The sequence below is a fragment of the Glycine soja genome, chromosome 11 (genome assembly GCF_004193775.1).
Source record: "Glycine soja cultivar W05 chromosome 11, ASM419377v2, whole genome shotgun sequence".
NCBI lineage: Eukaryota > Viridiplantae > Streptophyta > Magnoliopsida > Fabales > Fabaceae > Glycine > Glycine soja.
Window position 1 is genome coordinate 40,542,405 of NC_041012.1, and position 15,228 is coordinate 40,557,632.

The window sequence follows — 15,228 nt, forward strand, 5'->3', positions numbered from 1 at the left end:
ATGTGACAATTTTTTTACACTTCACATTGAGTTGAATAGATTTATTAATATTAGTGGTTAGTGACTAGAACAGTGACATGAGTAAATGCATGAAAAAAAGACAATATATTAGGCTACTTTTGCTATTAAAAATATATATATTAGGCTACTTTTTATGGCCTGGTTTACATATCAAGTTTTTTTGGCTGAATGGATTATATATTAAGCTATTTGAATTCATTTTTTTTCCTCTTTTTATGCTAATTTGATTCGAAGCAAAGGAATTTGCACTTTTGTTGTGGTGCATCTCTCTCTGTTTATTTTTTTTATTTTCTTTTTTCCAATCCTCACCAAGTTGTTGACCAGTCTCATGGTCTAGGTTTGAAATGCTTCATGTTGCGCATGAATGTGCCTGTACGGCTATTTTGTGCTCACAATATTAATTAAGAAATGGAATTGGGAATTACTTTTTTTATTCACATCTTTTCCTTTTGTTACCATGAGTGGGTCACCTAATTTGTTCTAAATACAATTCTTTTTCTTTCTGTTTGCCGTTTTTCCCCATGATTCTTTTCATGGTAGTATATCTTTTTTTTTATTACTATTAACAATCCTTTTTATTTATTTATAATCTTGTTACGCGTATTGAATTATTCGAGTTGCATTACGAGTCTACACGTGAATCACGGAGTTGTTTACTTAACATAGCTAGCTGTGATTTTCACAAACACAACAGCTTCCTTTTAATATTCTTTTGCTTCTTTTTTTTTTTCTTTCTGAATTACTCTTCTTTTTCTATTAACAATATACATATATACTAGCATTTGAATTTATATAAATGCATGATATAATATATCTATATACAAATATTTAATTTTAAAAAATAAAATAACTTATTTATATTTTTTGGTACAATGGCAATAATGAAATTTGAACATAATATCTCATGCAAACTCCTAAAACTCTACTATTGTGTGGATCCTACTGAGTTACTTATTTATATTATTTCAATGAATTAAATTAATTGAAAATATAAAACTAACATTTAATTTGATTAATTTAAATTTTAAATCAATCATACCATTATAACAATAATATTTCAAATGAAAAAAGTGTATTTTTAATCTTTATACTTTGGGTAAAATGTGATTAAGATATTTATACTTTCATGTTGTTGAATTTGGTTCTCAAGCTTTAAAAAAATGATGAATTTTTATAAAGGAAATCGAAACTAAATCCCCATGTTGTTTGAAGTTTGAAGACTAGATTCACCTTGACTGCATTTGAGATTCAACCGCATTTTTTTTCCCTCTATTCTAAAGATAATAGAGTTTATTAAAACTTAAAACAAAATAGAATTTAATTTGAATTTAATGATAATGACGATGATGAATGCAATTCATTTAAAATTTAAAAAAACAGTAACTTGGAGTTTAGATTGTACAGTGCATAATGTAAAATTTATGTATATAGTTATAATTATAACTAATTCATAAAAATAAGTGTTTCTGAATTTATAAATTACTCTAATCAAAATTTATATTAAATAATATAAATTGCACTGTGAGGTTATTTTTAAATTGAAATGGTTAAGCAATTAAGAAAACCAAGTATACATATAAAGATAAAAAGTGATTAATTTTAGATGATTGATAGAAAAAAATTTGGTTGATTGCAAGGATAAATACTCTTTCACTAAAAGATTTTTTTGACTTGGATTGAAACGAGTTTTTTTTTATCCATTTGAAAATCAAGAGCGCAACACACACACAAGAATGAGCCAAGTAGATTATTAAATCTTAAAATAGAAAAAAAAATCTAATTGTGATTATAATTTTGTTTATCTTAGTTAGTTATTTAAATGGCTAAAATTATCTCCTTTCATTTTTATACAGTTTTTTTAATTAAATTTTATAAAGCAGTGCCTTAATAAATATATACAAAATATATGTAAATTTTATCAATTAAATCATTAAATTGTATGATATTATCTTTGTAATCAAATATATCAAATTATAGATGATTTAAACATTCATAATTTTATAATGCATATATGAATGCCATTTCATGTCAACCAGACAAATATCATTATCATTATTATGATGGAAGACTTTCCTTGAGCTGTAATACGTCGCTTTAGTTGGTTGGAATGCTGATTTTGTTTCATATAATTAGCAAACCTGCACAAAGTTTTCTTTCAATTGTTTTATTTAGATTGAAATTTGATGGGTTAGCCTTCATCTTAATTAGTAAATGATTTGAATTATTTTGTTATTAAAAGAAAGCTTCATTTCCCCCCGAGTTTGCACTTCATGTTTTATTTTCAATCAAGACAAATAATGAAGATACAAGTTTAGCAAAGCATCTGTACTCGACAATGACCCATGATTGTAAATATTATCAAAAAATAAAATTAAAAAACATCAAAATATCTTAGTTAAACTTGAATAAAAACATAGAAGCTTGATTCAAGCTAATTTGAAATATTTTTCCAATAAAAACACACACAATGTGTTTCATGAGTTTGATATTAATGTCAATGTACAATAAAATTTGAATTATAATTTTTTATGCAAATTACTTTAAAAAAATTATTACTTAGTTGACAATAATGAGTATTTTTTTTATGCATGGAAATAGAACTCAAATTTTACAAAAAAATTTATAACAACACATTTATAATGTATTAAACTAAACCATCTTAATAGCGTAATGAGTAATTGAACATCACCATTTTGTAAGAAAAATATAAAAATTGTTTGGAATTACTCAGTGTACAACATTCACTTGTGGTGTTAAAAATAATAATTCAATTAATCTAAAGCAATCAATTCCATCATATACTTACAATATTCTTTTTGTTTAGTAAAATAGTGAGTTGCACATCTTAATAAAAATATATATTAGTGTGAAGGAGTAACTAGAAATTGTTGCACAATAAACCTAGATAATGATAGATACAATAAAGAGCAAAATGACAAAACAGATAGATAAAAGACAGAACAAAAAACGTGACACAACTCATAAGTTCACCCAGCAGCCAAGGGAAGAAAATGGTGATCAACAACTCAATGTATAAAACAGATACGCCAAACAGTGCCTTAACTAAGCCTAAGACCATGCCGACATGTTTGCCGGCTACTGTTTTAAGGTCAATGTTGGGCTTTCATTTTCCATTAATAAATGAAGAAGATTACATATCTCATAATGCAAGTCTAATTCCTTTTTGTTTTGGGTAAGTATATTAATTTCCATTGACTATGTTGGAATTATACTGTAACGTTTGACCAGATTCTTTTAGTTTTTTTATTATAAAAAATCTAGTTAATGTTAAAAATAGAAGTAAAAACTTTTAAAATTAAAATTAAAGTTATTAATTTATTTATATTTTTTTGTCAACTTAATAATTGCTGTTAATTTAAAAGTTATTAGATAGTACATTATTGATCATAATATTAGAATTTAAAAGTAAAAAAAAGGAAAAGGAGAATGAAAAACTCATAAAATTAATTTATCCGTGAATTCTTCTTTCTATATGCTCTTATTTAAAAAAGTATTTTTATTCTTAATAGTTTTCTAGAATTATGTTTAACCTGATATGAAAACTAAAAAAAAAAAAGAAGGTTAAACCATTAATTAGTTTCAATTAAAATTTCTGTAAACTACAAAAGGACAACACAAAAAAAAAAGTGAAAAACTAAAACCCCAAAAAGGAAAACAAAAACAAAAATCGTTGACCTTGAACTTTTCCAAAGGTTGGTGGTGGAAAGACAGTATCGAATTTGAGATTATCTAGATCTTTACAAAGTAAGCCTTCAATTCTATGTTCTGTTCTGAAAAGCAGAGAATCAATTGTTGTGCTCGATTTCAATTTTAGTCTAACTTTTCGTCGGTGTGAATACAGCAACGGAATAGAAAAATTGTTGATAATATTATCGAATTTATTTTTAATTTTTTTGTCAAGTATATTTTTATATTCACGTATAATTTTATGTAATAAATAGTTGTCTTTACAATTTTTATGACGTGGATAGATTTTACGATAACTAATTATAATAATAAAATTTATTTGTTAAAATTAATTTGTGCAATATATAGGTTAAAATACTAGTTTAAAATGATATTGGTTTGCGATTTTTTCTTATTTGGTGCGACTAGCCTCTACAAACAACTTATTTGGATTAATTAGTGCTTGTGAGGTATTTTTGGGAAATCTTAGGAGTTATGATAGTTCATTATCGTAAGCTCGATATATATAAACCTTTATACAAAATAAATCTTAATTTTTCATTGTTAGTAATCTTTTTGTTTTGTATATATTTCTTTTTACTAAGAATATAATTTAATTAAATAAATGTAATTATATTTTATATGTTTCTAGTAATAAGTAAATGAAAGAGTTATTTTAGTCAAAAGACAAATTTATAGGGGGGGTTTCAATAATAGTTATGCCCTAATTTATTTATTCTTTTGGGTGAGATGGAGAGCCCAGACTCGAGGAAAACTAACTGAGATGGGCTTAGGGGTAGTGTTTTCAAGAGCCAGCCCTTGGATTAATTAGGCTTCAGTAACATAAGCTCATTTTAGGCTATTGCTTTGCACACCCAGCAAATTGCTGGTACATCCAGCACAAGATGACAATTTCAATATTGTTCTTCTATAAAGCTGATATGGATTGCAAATCCATAAGCCCATTATGGATTGAATCCATATGACATACGGAATGGCAATATTATTATTATTCATCTTATACTGGATGTACCACCGATTTTCTGGGTGCGCAAAATAATGGCTGTCATTTTATTGTTGTTGGACCTAAAACTAAAAAGAGCTTACGTTTTTGGTGTGCTACAGAGAGGTTTCAACGGACATTACTTCCTGCATCTCCTTTTTTTTTTGCACCCCACAATATTTTAAAATTCCCAAATTACCCTCACTTTATTCTGAAATAGTCATTATGAAAATGTATATGTATTCAAGAATAATCATTCTGAAATATTCTGGAATTTATTTCTGAATTACCTATATACGTTCAGAATAATTATTTCAAAAGACCAGAAGTGTATAAGTATTTCAAAAACCTATTTCAAAATAGGATGGCTGGATCAAGCTACCTATGAAATTGAAATTAATGTTTCATTTTATATCTTTTTATTTAAATTTGATGTGCTTAAAATGTATTATTCTTTTGGTTGATAATTTTCTTCTTCTTCTAATGGTTATATTCATAGATCAATGTTAAATAAATTTTTAGTTAATTATCACATATCAACATGCAATGAATATTTAATAATAAACGTATTAGTTGTTTTAACAAGATAAGAAACATAAAGTTAAACTTAATTATAAAGAAATTAAAACAAAAAATTAGTATATTAATATAAAGAACATAAATATATATTAATAACTAGTATAAATTAATTGTCATCGTTACTCAAGATTTTTTAGGTGTAGGGTTTTAGATTATTTTAGAAGAATGAAATTACTACTATTAGGCTAGTTCAGGGCAATCATGTGTTTATAGTCCCAACTATTATCTATATGATACATACTCAAAAAATTTAATTTACGAAAAAAATTAATAACACTCAATGTGTCTCTGAAAATTAATGGAGATCACATGGTAGTTCAGAATTACCAAGTAACCTGTTTTAATATAGCCCCAAAGGTGCACAAAAAATTACAATGCATAAAAATATAGTTAATTATTACGCCAGAATTAGTTTGAAAATTTCATCTATTTTGTCTTTACGAAGCTACCAATTGCTACTGGGGCATGCAAAAGGGATTCGATCTTGCATTCCCACAGCTAGATTACCAATTATGTCATTGCTAAAGTGGCAGTTTGATATAATACACATAGTGACCCCTGTTTTAGTTGGAATGTGATATATAGATGTTTGATTCTTAGTATATATCAATTACAATTAGATATACTCAGGTAGTCAGGTTCCATATGTTTTAATTTGTGTTCTAGATCTTTGAATTAAAAAGAAAACAAGTATGACTGATCGAGTGCATAGATTAGTTGGTAAGGATTCAGAGTTATTTAAACTTAAAATAGTAGTTTTGAATTCGAGTTTCAAAAATACAGCTATATATTCAAATTTATTAGCGAGACCTCTCTGTCATCCTTAATCTTACCTGGTTTGAGCTTGAATCCAAAATCAAAAGGAAAACAAATTTATTGCATTAACTAGAGCTTAACCAAATTTATAGCATTAGGTATCGATATAGAGAAATTACAATTGAGTTTTAAACTTGAATCAAAATATTACAGGAGCCATGCAATGTGCTTAATTATTACGATTCACTAAGTTTGCCAATACAATATTAATATAACACCAAAAAAACAATAACTTCAAAAGTTAGTGTTAAAAAAATTAAGAGCAAAATCATATTATTAAGACAATTTTTGACACCCCCACTACTTACACGATAAAATTTACCAAAACACTTGATCATTTTTTCCCCAACAAAATCAAGACAAGGGTAACAAGGTTTTGTGAATATTGTTTTGGGTTGGTTGCTAAGACCAAAATCCCTTAACCAACCTATTAACCCAAAAGACAAGACATGATGGCTAAATCGAATAATAAATAAATAGACTCGATGGTACACTAAAGATGATACACGAGTGAAACATCAAATACTAATCAAAATAATACTAATAATTAATATTTAACCGATATAAGAAAAAGACGTCAAATATAAAAGGGTTTACGTAGGTTCTTACTCTAGATTTCTAATAGTTCACCGCCTTATGACTACTCTTACACACACTAACTCTAGATTTATAATAGCAGCACGTTTTCCCTTTAAAAAAAAGGTAGTCACCATATCTTTTCCTCTACCTAGAGTAAAATGCACACCAAATATCCCCACTATGATTTGAAGACGATTGGAAATATTATTCCTTGAACTTATGCGAGACAAATATAAATATTATTTGTTAGGGTTAGCCCAATCCTAAATATACCCACCTTAAAAATAATTTACTCGCTATACTAATATTTTAAAAAATAAAAGTAATAATTTTTTGACTTTTATGATGAGAGATTGTAAAATTGTAAAATAACTTTGATTTTAAAGAAACTTTCATGATAAAAAAAATCAGGCCAAATATCTTATGACTTTTTCTTCTTTTCTTATATTTGCATCTTAAAAAATTGAAACGATAAAATTTAAATGAAACTACAATCATTTGCATAATTATTTTTGGTAATTAAAAAAAATCTCTTCCTAAAGATCCTCTTTACGTCTAAATAATATTAGTTGGTCTGCCATGTCTACCCTTGTTGGCTTTCACCATCCCCTTTAACAAAGAAAAAGTTGAGCTTTTGAAACTTGAAAAAGATGGTAAAGCATTAATTCAGATAAAAGTAACAACCAACGTAAGGCAGAGTCAGCCCTATGCTTAAGCTTATAGCTATATGGAATATTGCAGTTGGTTTCGAAGAATCCTTTCCTTGATTACTAATTGACTAATCAGGCAAATAAGTCAATTTTTGTCCCATATATTTTGGCATCAATCAATTTAAGCAAATGAGTCACACCTTTATCACATTATTATTCTATAATAGGTCATGATGTGATGACATTTTTTTTTTTGTGTGGCAAAATAAAATGATGGGCAGGGTCACATTGGGATGCATGTTTCTCAATTAGCAGTAACTTGAACTCACAAATTTTACGTACCTAAAATAGTTAATAATATGAATTTCACGCAATATTTTTTGGCACAATGGGATGTGACTCAATCAGTATTCGTTTCACATTTAAAATCTACGCACGAAGTCATCAGGAGAAAAGAATAATGGCAATTGGCAAAACCAAGAGTCAGTGAAACATCTATTTATATTTTAATATTTATAATAATAAATTACTTATTTCATTTCTTTTTTTTATATCTCATTCAAGGTTATAACATAAAAAAGTGATTAATATTTATATTTTTATTAAATTTATTTACCATTTTTTAACAAGTACGTAATTTAAATTTTATGTTGATATTTCATATATGTTTTTTAGTTTTTTATAAGAATATTTTTTTATGAGTTACATATTTTTTTTGATGAGTTTATAAGAATATTATTGATAAAATAGTAACTAATAGTACTATCTTAAAATTTAAAATGATAAAAAATAGAAACATATAATATTTACTACTTATAGGATCTTCTACGGTTAACAAAAAGTGATAATTATAATCACGTGAACGAAAAGCATTGTTTTAGGTTGTCCAAAAATAAAGAAAAACATTTTTTTAGTCTCTATTGATAATATTAATAGTTTTGCGGGTTCAATTCCCTCCTAATTCAATTTGCATGTTTAATTTTGAGTATATAATTACATTAAATACTTAAAGAATTTTTTTTATTTATCCTACTTAAACATAATTATCTTCATTAAAAAATACATGATATAAAAGAAATATTTTTTTGACTCTATTGGTAAATATTATATATGATTGTTTTAAAGTGAAGAAGATATGCATTAATTTACTTATAAAAGGTAAAGTGTAATTATAACTGTTTATTAAATTAATTGTTGAGATTGTTATATTATATATATATATATATATATATATATATATATATATATATTGTTTTTTTAGTTGTTAGGAATAACACTTTAAATTATTTTTAAAATAAAATAAAATAAAGAAGGATAATGATTAAGTTAGTGAGATTTCAATGTATGAATAATTGTCATGAAATTGATACTTGACTTTTGATAGAAGATATGTGGCATTTTAAAAGTTTGAAAAATATGAAATATAATTAATTTCTTTCTTAGAAGAAGACACGTTGCTGTATAAGAGAAACATATATGATGAAGAGAATTTTCAATATCATTGTTGCAAAAAGGATAAGATGTCCCTGAGAAATCAATAATTTCTCTCTTCTGTAAAGTTAATATACTGTTTTGCAACCTATCGAATAATAATTTCTAAGAGAATGCCAATACCTTTAATAATACATTCTATTGTGAAAATAAGATATATCTCTTAAAGTGCATCATATGTTTTTCTCTTATCCAGTTGTTCTCATTCGTAGAGCTCCTGAAAAGTGTGAGAAGAAAAATCTTAGATGACAAGTATAAGAGCTTTCTTTTCTTATTTTATTTTTTTAATTGGATATAGGATTATTCATACTAGAGAGACAAGTTTAATAGCTTTCGTTGGGCTGTTTTTTTATCTATTAAAACTCTCATTTATTTATTACCTAAAAAATTTAACACAAAATACAAATAAGTAAATTAATAAAAATCCTAATATTTATACATTTAAGGTTAAAATAAATTAAAATTCATAAAAAAACAGTCCTAAAATTACAAAAAAATAGTATATACACGCGCGCGCGCGAGAAGCATAGATATTGAAGGGCCACATGATAATACATGTACATATATATTGATGGAACAACACAACAATAAGAATATTTCTATTCGATGGGAAATTTATCCACTTTTATATTCGTATATCAATCAAGGAATATATCCTTCTTTCGAAATGATAAAGAATGAAACATACATACATGCCATTTTGTGCCACGTACACCACCATAAAATTTGTCAAAATTTTAAAATTAATGGTATGCATGGATGCTCATCATCATCCTCTACGTAAGTCAGAATCCTTAACTCTCACAATTCATTGCAAATTTTTTTTTTTGAAGACACAATTCATTGCAGTTAAATCCTATTTTTTTTTCTCCCTCCGTTAGTTCATATATACCAGTACAATATTTCAAGAATATTGTTATATATTAGTGGAAAAAATATTAGTCCACAACACAGTATTTTTTTTAGATAAGCAAATTTTTTATTACCATTTCCCAAAAAAGCATAAGACGTGCTATTTCAGGATTCAACATTACAGATATTCTAAAAAAAGTATTAATTAGCAATATTAATGTCTGTAGCATGCAGTCCGAAGAAAATATTGAAAAGTATTAACGCATTGCATTTAATTGGGAACTCTCATACTGAAATTGAGCGTAGGAAAGAAACACACATCAAAACCAAGGAATTGAGATTTTGATCAATATGATCTCACTCCAAAACATTAGATGCACTTTTTCATAAGATTAGGTTTAGGAGGATATTTCACTTAATTTTTAAATTTTTTTATAACTATTAAGTAAATAAATCTTTTTTAGTAATTTCTAAAAAAAATTATTTCAAGTAGTGATTTTTAAAATGCTAATTTCTAATTTTTAATTTTTTATATTTTCTTTTACTTTTATCTTTTATATATTTATTCATTTTATTAGCTACTTTTTTAAAAATAAATTTAAATTTTATTATTTTTATATTATTTTTCAATTTTCAACTACTACAATAATTAATTTTATTAAATATTTTTAATTTACTAAGCTATTTTTTTAGCTTTCAACTAATAATTAATTTTTCAGCTTTTAGTTAATTTTACTTAACCCAGTCTACGTTATTTTTTAAAATCTAGTTATTATATTATCACCTGTTTTTATATATAAAACTTTTAAAATAAAGTTGTTCCAAACATATTGTAGATACATATATTAATATTGAAACATTGCGTTGCACCCAAAAAGTTATAGAACTAAGCATTATATTAGAGCACACTCTCTAGATATTATTCTGGTACAATGTAGGTTCCAAAAGCCGCCGGGACTCAAAAAAAGAGGAAGAAAGAAAACTAGGCTATATTACAATACAGATAATCAACTAGCTAGGTTTCAGCTAAGGCCGTGTTTGGTTAGCAGTTTGCATTGCCCTAGAATGTGACATCACGTTATGTACGTAGGAATACATGATGAGGTTTCTAGCTAAAGCCATAGAGCACCAGCATCTCTGAGCATTTTCTTGAGTGAGCCATTGAGGTGAAGGGTCATGACCGTGTTGGCTGAACCCACAAACTTGCCACCAACGAACACTGCTGGCACAGAAGGGTTGCACCCGAGTCTCATCAGAGCCCATTCCATTTCCTTCCCTCTTGTGTCCTCATCAAGCTCATAGATTGCGGGGCCCACACCTTGCTCGTAGAACAGCCTCTTAATTGCATGGCTCATCCCACACGAGCTCTTGCTGAAGATCACCACAGCTTTTTGTGATGCCAATTTTGTTATGCGTTCCATCTTGGTATATATGTATGTATGTATTTTTTTTCTGTGTACTTGCTTAAATATGTATAATATGATATGGCTTGGTGGGTTGTTTCTTCTAAAGTAGTTAGTGTGTAATTGTATGAGAAATAAGAGAGAAAATAGATGAAGAAAATGAGTGGAGTAGTATACTAGCAGAAGGGGGTGGTTTATTATTTTGTGGTGTCACGTAGAAGGTTGAAGGGTTGTGTTGATTTTATATATACATGTGAAGAGTGAGGGCATGCATATATAGTGATGAAAGGGTCACGCATTTGGTGATCCTAAAGAAGAGGGGAGCTAGCTAGTGCAGGGATGAAAAGGTTGAAGGTTCTTTTGCATGAGTTGATGACCAAAATATCCTTGATTTGAGAGGGACTTGTGTGGTGTGTTAGTTGCTAATATAGGTAGCTACTTGTGTGACAAAGAATCTAATAGGCCATGAAGATAAGCCAAACACTGTTGGAAATGGGACCACGAAAATTAGAGGGGGAGAATAGGAGAGGAGCGTGAGGTGGTTCATGTGGATGAAAATAACATTGATTACGTGGGTTTGATGGTGCATGAAGAATGTCAACTTTAAGAGAAATTCTAAAATACTCCGACACTAAATATTTTGGATAGCAATACTAAGGAGTTTCTTTTTTTAAAAAATAATTAATTAATAATTTTATGAATAAAAAAATTCAACGTGGGAAAAGTTAACTGTTTTAAAAATAAATTCACTTAACTAGAATTGAACTTGATAAATACAGATCGAGGGAGTTTTAAACAAAGAAATAATAATATTTGTTTTATAGTTCTATCACTCTATGACAGTTCAGATTGATTATAATATTATTTTGAATTTAGTAACATATATAAAAATTAGGTGACATCATTTTGTTATACTTTAAAAATTAAGTTATTATAATAATTTTGGAATACGTTAAGAATATCTTTAATGCTGGATAGCGGAATACATACCACGTGGGATGAGCATGGAGGTTGGCACATGGCAGATACGGATATAGTTGCATTCCCTGATGTGAATATATAGGAGATTTGGATATATGTAGTGGAGTGATTAGATCTTATATACCAAACAAAAAGAGAAACTCCCTCGACTTATGGAAAAGAATTAAGATAACTTACATTCTTTTTGGAGGTATGCATGGTATTTGATTTTTGATGTTTGGTCGAATTTATTTTAAAAAATTATTTATTTTTAGTTTTATTTATACACTTAAATTAAAAGTGACTGTTTGTTTGCTTATTTTTATAAGACTCAAATCATGCATAATGTCAAATACTCTTAATTAAAAGAGGGGCTATACTTGATCAATCTTTTTCCATCTCAATTTAATCAAACTAATTAGGATTATCTTTTTAGTTTAACAATTGGTTGCACTATGTTTAATGAGTTCATTCAATCATAATTCCTCTATACAAAAAATCATGTCAACAAGAAATATTAGCTTTATTACAAATAATCGATATCTTTCTCACACTTTTCAAGGGATTAAGTGTTTTTCTCTATTCACCAAATAGTGGATTTGGTTTTCACTCAACATCATCACATGCTACTTAATTATTATATGCTTGACATGATTCTAAATTATTATTGCACAGCGTAATTAGGGGTATTTTCCAAGTTGCAATGAGGATAGGGTTATAGGAAACAAAATATAGGTTAAATATTTATTTTGATTCTTTATTTTTATTTTAATCTTTAATCTTTTAAAAAGATCATTTTACTGCTTTATCTTTTTTAAATTGATTTAAAATAATTCTTTCGTCTGTTTTAAATTAGTTTCGTTAATAATTTAAAGATATTAGCGGTTAAATTAAAATTGTCACAAAATATGTGTTTATCTGTTGATATCTTTAAATTATTAATGATGTTAATTAAAAACAAATAAGAAGATCATTGACTCAAATGAACTTTTAGAAGATTAAAAACTAAAATAAAAAATAAAATAAAAGACCAAAATAAGCATTTAGTCAAAAAGATATTTTGTATTAGGATAAGTACATATGCAATTAAGATCAAGTACTAGTTGGAGCTACTATAATGCCTTCCGTCCTCCTTTTGATTTTCTCTCCGGCACCACACGCCCCTTCTCCATTAGCTGCTACTGCAGTTTCGTTAACGTGAGATACATGGGTATTAGGTTTATATTATGTCGGGGAGGCTAACACTTGGTGCATCTTCATAAATTGATACCAACACTTCATTAATTACATTAAATGAGGTGCTGATAACAATTTATGGATGTGCACGAAGCAGCAGTCTGTTGTGGATAGTTAATTGGACCGGTCATTGTGACCTAAGCCCATGCATGCTTGGTCTACTTTTTTGTTAGGCACTTGCCATTTTTCTTACAACAGTGACCTGGAAGTTCTAAGGCTTCTTTTCTGCCGTTGTTTTCTGCACCTTTAAGTTGTTTCCCATACCCCTTTTTTGACTTCTGAAATATAAAAAATACATTCAGGAAAGGGTACATGAAGTAACTTGGAGGTGCTGGAAGCAACAACCAGGCTTCTTTTATGAAGTTGAGAAGAGCCTTTTGCCATGGCCCAATAGGAGGCCCCCTTTGCATGTCAACTCTTTGTTTAGGTTAACTAGCTAATAGAGTCTCAAACATTAGATACAGTATGGTATTGCCCAAAACTAAAGCTACTAACGTTTCCTGTAAGATTGAAGCTACCACAGCTGATGTGGTGTGGCAATATTCAATAAGGTGAACAAAGGTTTGAGTAGGATAATGAATGCTCCTTTCGATCTTGCATAAGTATTTACATGTCATCTTTTCCTATTAGTTTAGTAAATATTAGTTTTTTTTTATTATCAGTCATATGCACTACTATACGATTTAGTTTTCTAATTATTCAATATTGGAATGCTAATGTATATTATTTGCTACTAACTATTGAGTATCCAGCTGTCGATCCTATATGACACCAGATGTGTTTGTAACTTTTTTCTACAGAAGTATGATAACATGCAAAAGATAATAAAGGAGCACTATCTAGGCAGATAATTTCATTAAAAAAATGTGTTCTTTTCTCCCTAGATTAAATAGTTGACGAATTTGATTCATCATCAGGGTATCCAAACTCGTGACACTTGCATAGGCTATATTATGACCAGCTGGAATATAAAATGCCTGTCAATCTTGACTTTTGAGATGAATATGTACTTTAAAATAATTTTGGTCCATAGGAGAAAAAATGTAGAAAACTGATATAGTTATTCATTTGTAAAATATGGTTATGACTTATGACTTCAACATGGCCAATTTTATCACTAACTAGTGGTTTTCACTTTCACCTGTCTCTTACCGAGAATAATACTGGATTACATATTCTTTTATTATATAATATAATTCCGGGAAACAGATAGTGTTGGAGGGGGTCCAACTCCATCATGGCCATATCCAGAGTACATTTTTCTCTAGAATATAGCCACTTTTCCTTAATTTAACGCTTAATAGGCTCTTTAACTTCATGATGTGCTCTATTAGTTCTTCTCTGTTTTGTCTTTTTTCTAACTTCGGCATATAATTATTTGACGCGATAGAGGAACCATGTTTCTGACATGTCGCATTCACTTGTACCGATAGATTTATTCCATTCTGTGTAATTGTGCATTAATTATCCCTCATCAACTATGTGAAAGAACAAGACACCGTTTGTAGCCTTAATGCCTTATCATATATGGGCTATGATTTTACAATGTGCCATTTATGTTCACACCATGGCTATACACAACTTAGATAGCAAACAACAAGTTTTTTTTTTTGTCGTCATTTCTGTGCCCTCCCCTTTCTTCTGTTATTTAAATCCGATTAATTGAAAACACATCTCCCTCCCTTTCTTTTTTCCCCTTGGTTTATCTTTGCCTTATTTTGATGAATTTATAAGTTTTGTGAAAATGCTGATAATTAACCACAATTTACTAGTATGATGCCTAATTAAACAGATGTTGTAAATCTTCTGATACCATGATGAATTTTTAACGAATAAAACAAATGTTAAAATTCATATAATCTTCAATTCCATTCATTTAGCTAAAATAGAAGGCTACATATATTCAATAAAATTAAAAAAGCTAATTAAATGACACCTTTATCAGTAAAGT

At 28.0% G+C, this 15,228-nt stretch overlaps 1 protein-coding gene across 1 annotated transcript; it reads right to left on the reverse strand.

The window, feature by feature from the left end:
• Positions 1–10,542: 10,542 nt before the first annotated feature.
• On the reverse strand, positions 10,543–11,327 carry LOC114372876 (monothiol glutaredoxin-S10-like). Its single transcript, XM_028330432.1, has one exon. The coding sequence runs from the start codon at positions 11,097–11,099 to the stop codon at positions 10,791–10,793; it is 309 nt and encodes a 102-aa protein (XP_028186233.1). The 5' UTR covers positions 11,100–11,327; the 3' UTR covers positions 10,543–10,790.
• Positions 11,328–15,228: the final 3,901 nt, after the last annotated feature.

Excerpts from the sequence above, each read along its gene's own strand:
- LOC114372876 (XM_028330432.1), bottom strand. The coding sequence starts at position 11,099 with ATGGAACGCATAACAAAATTGGCATCACAAAAAGCTGTGGTGATCTTC.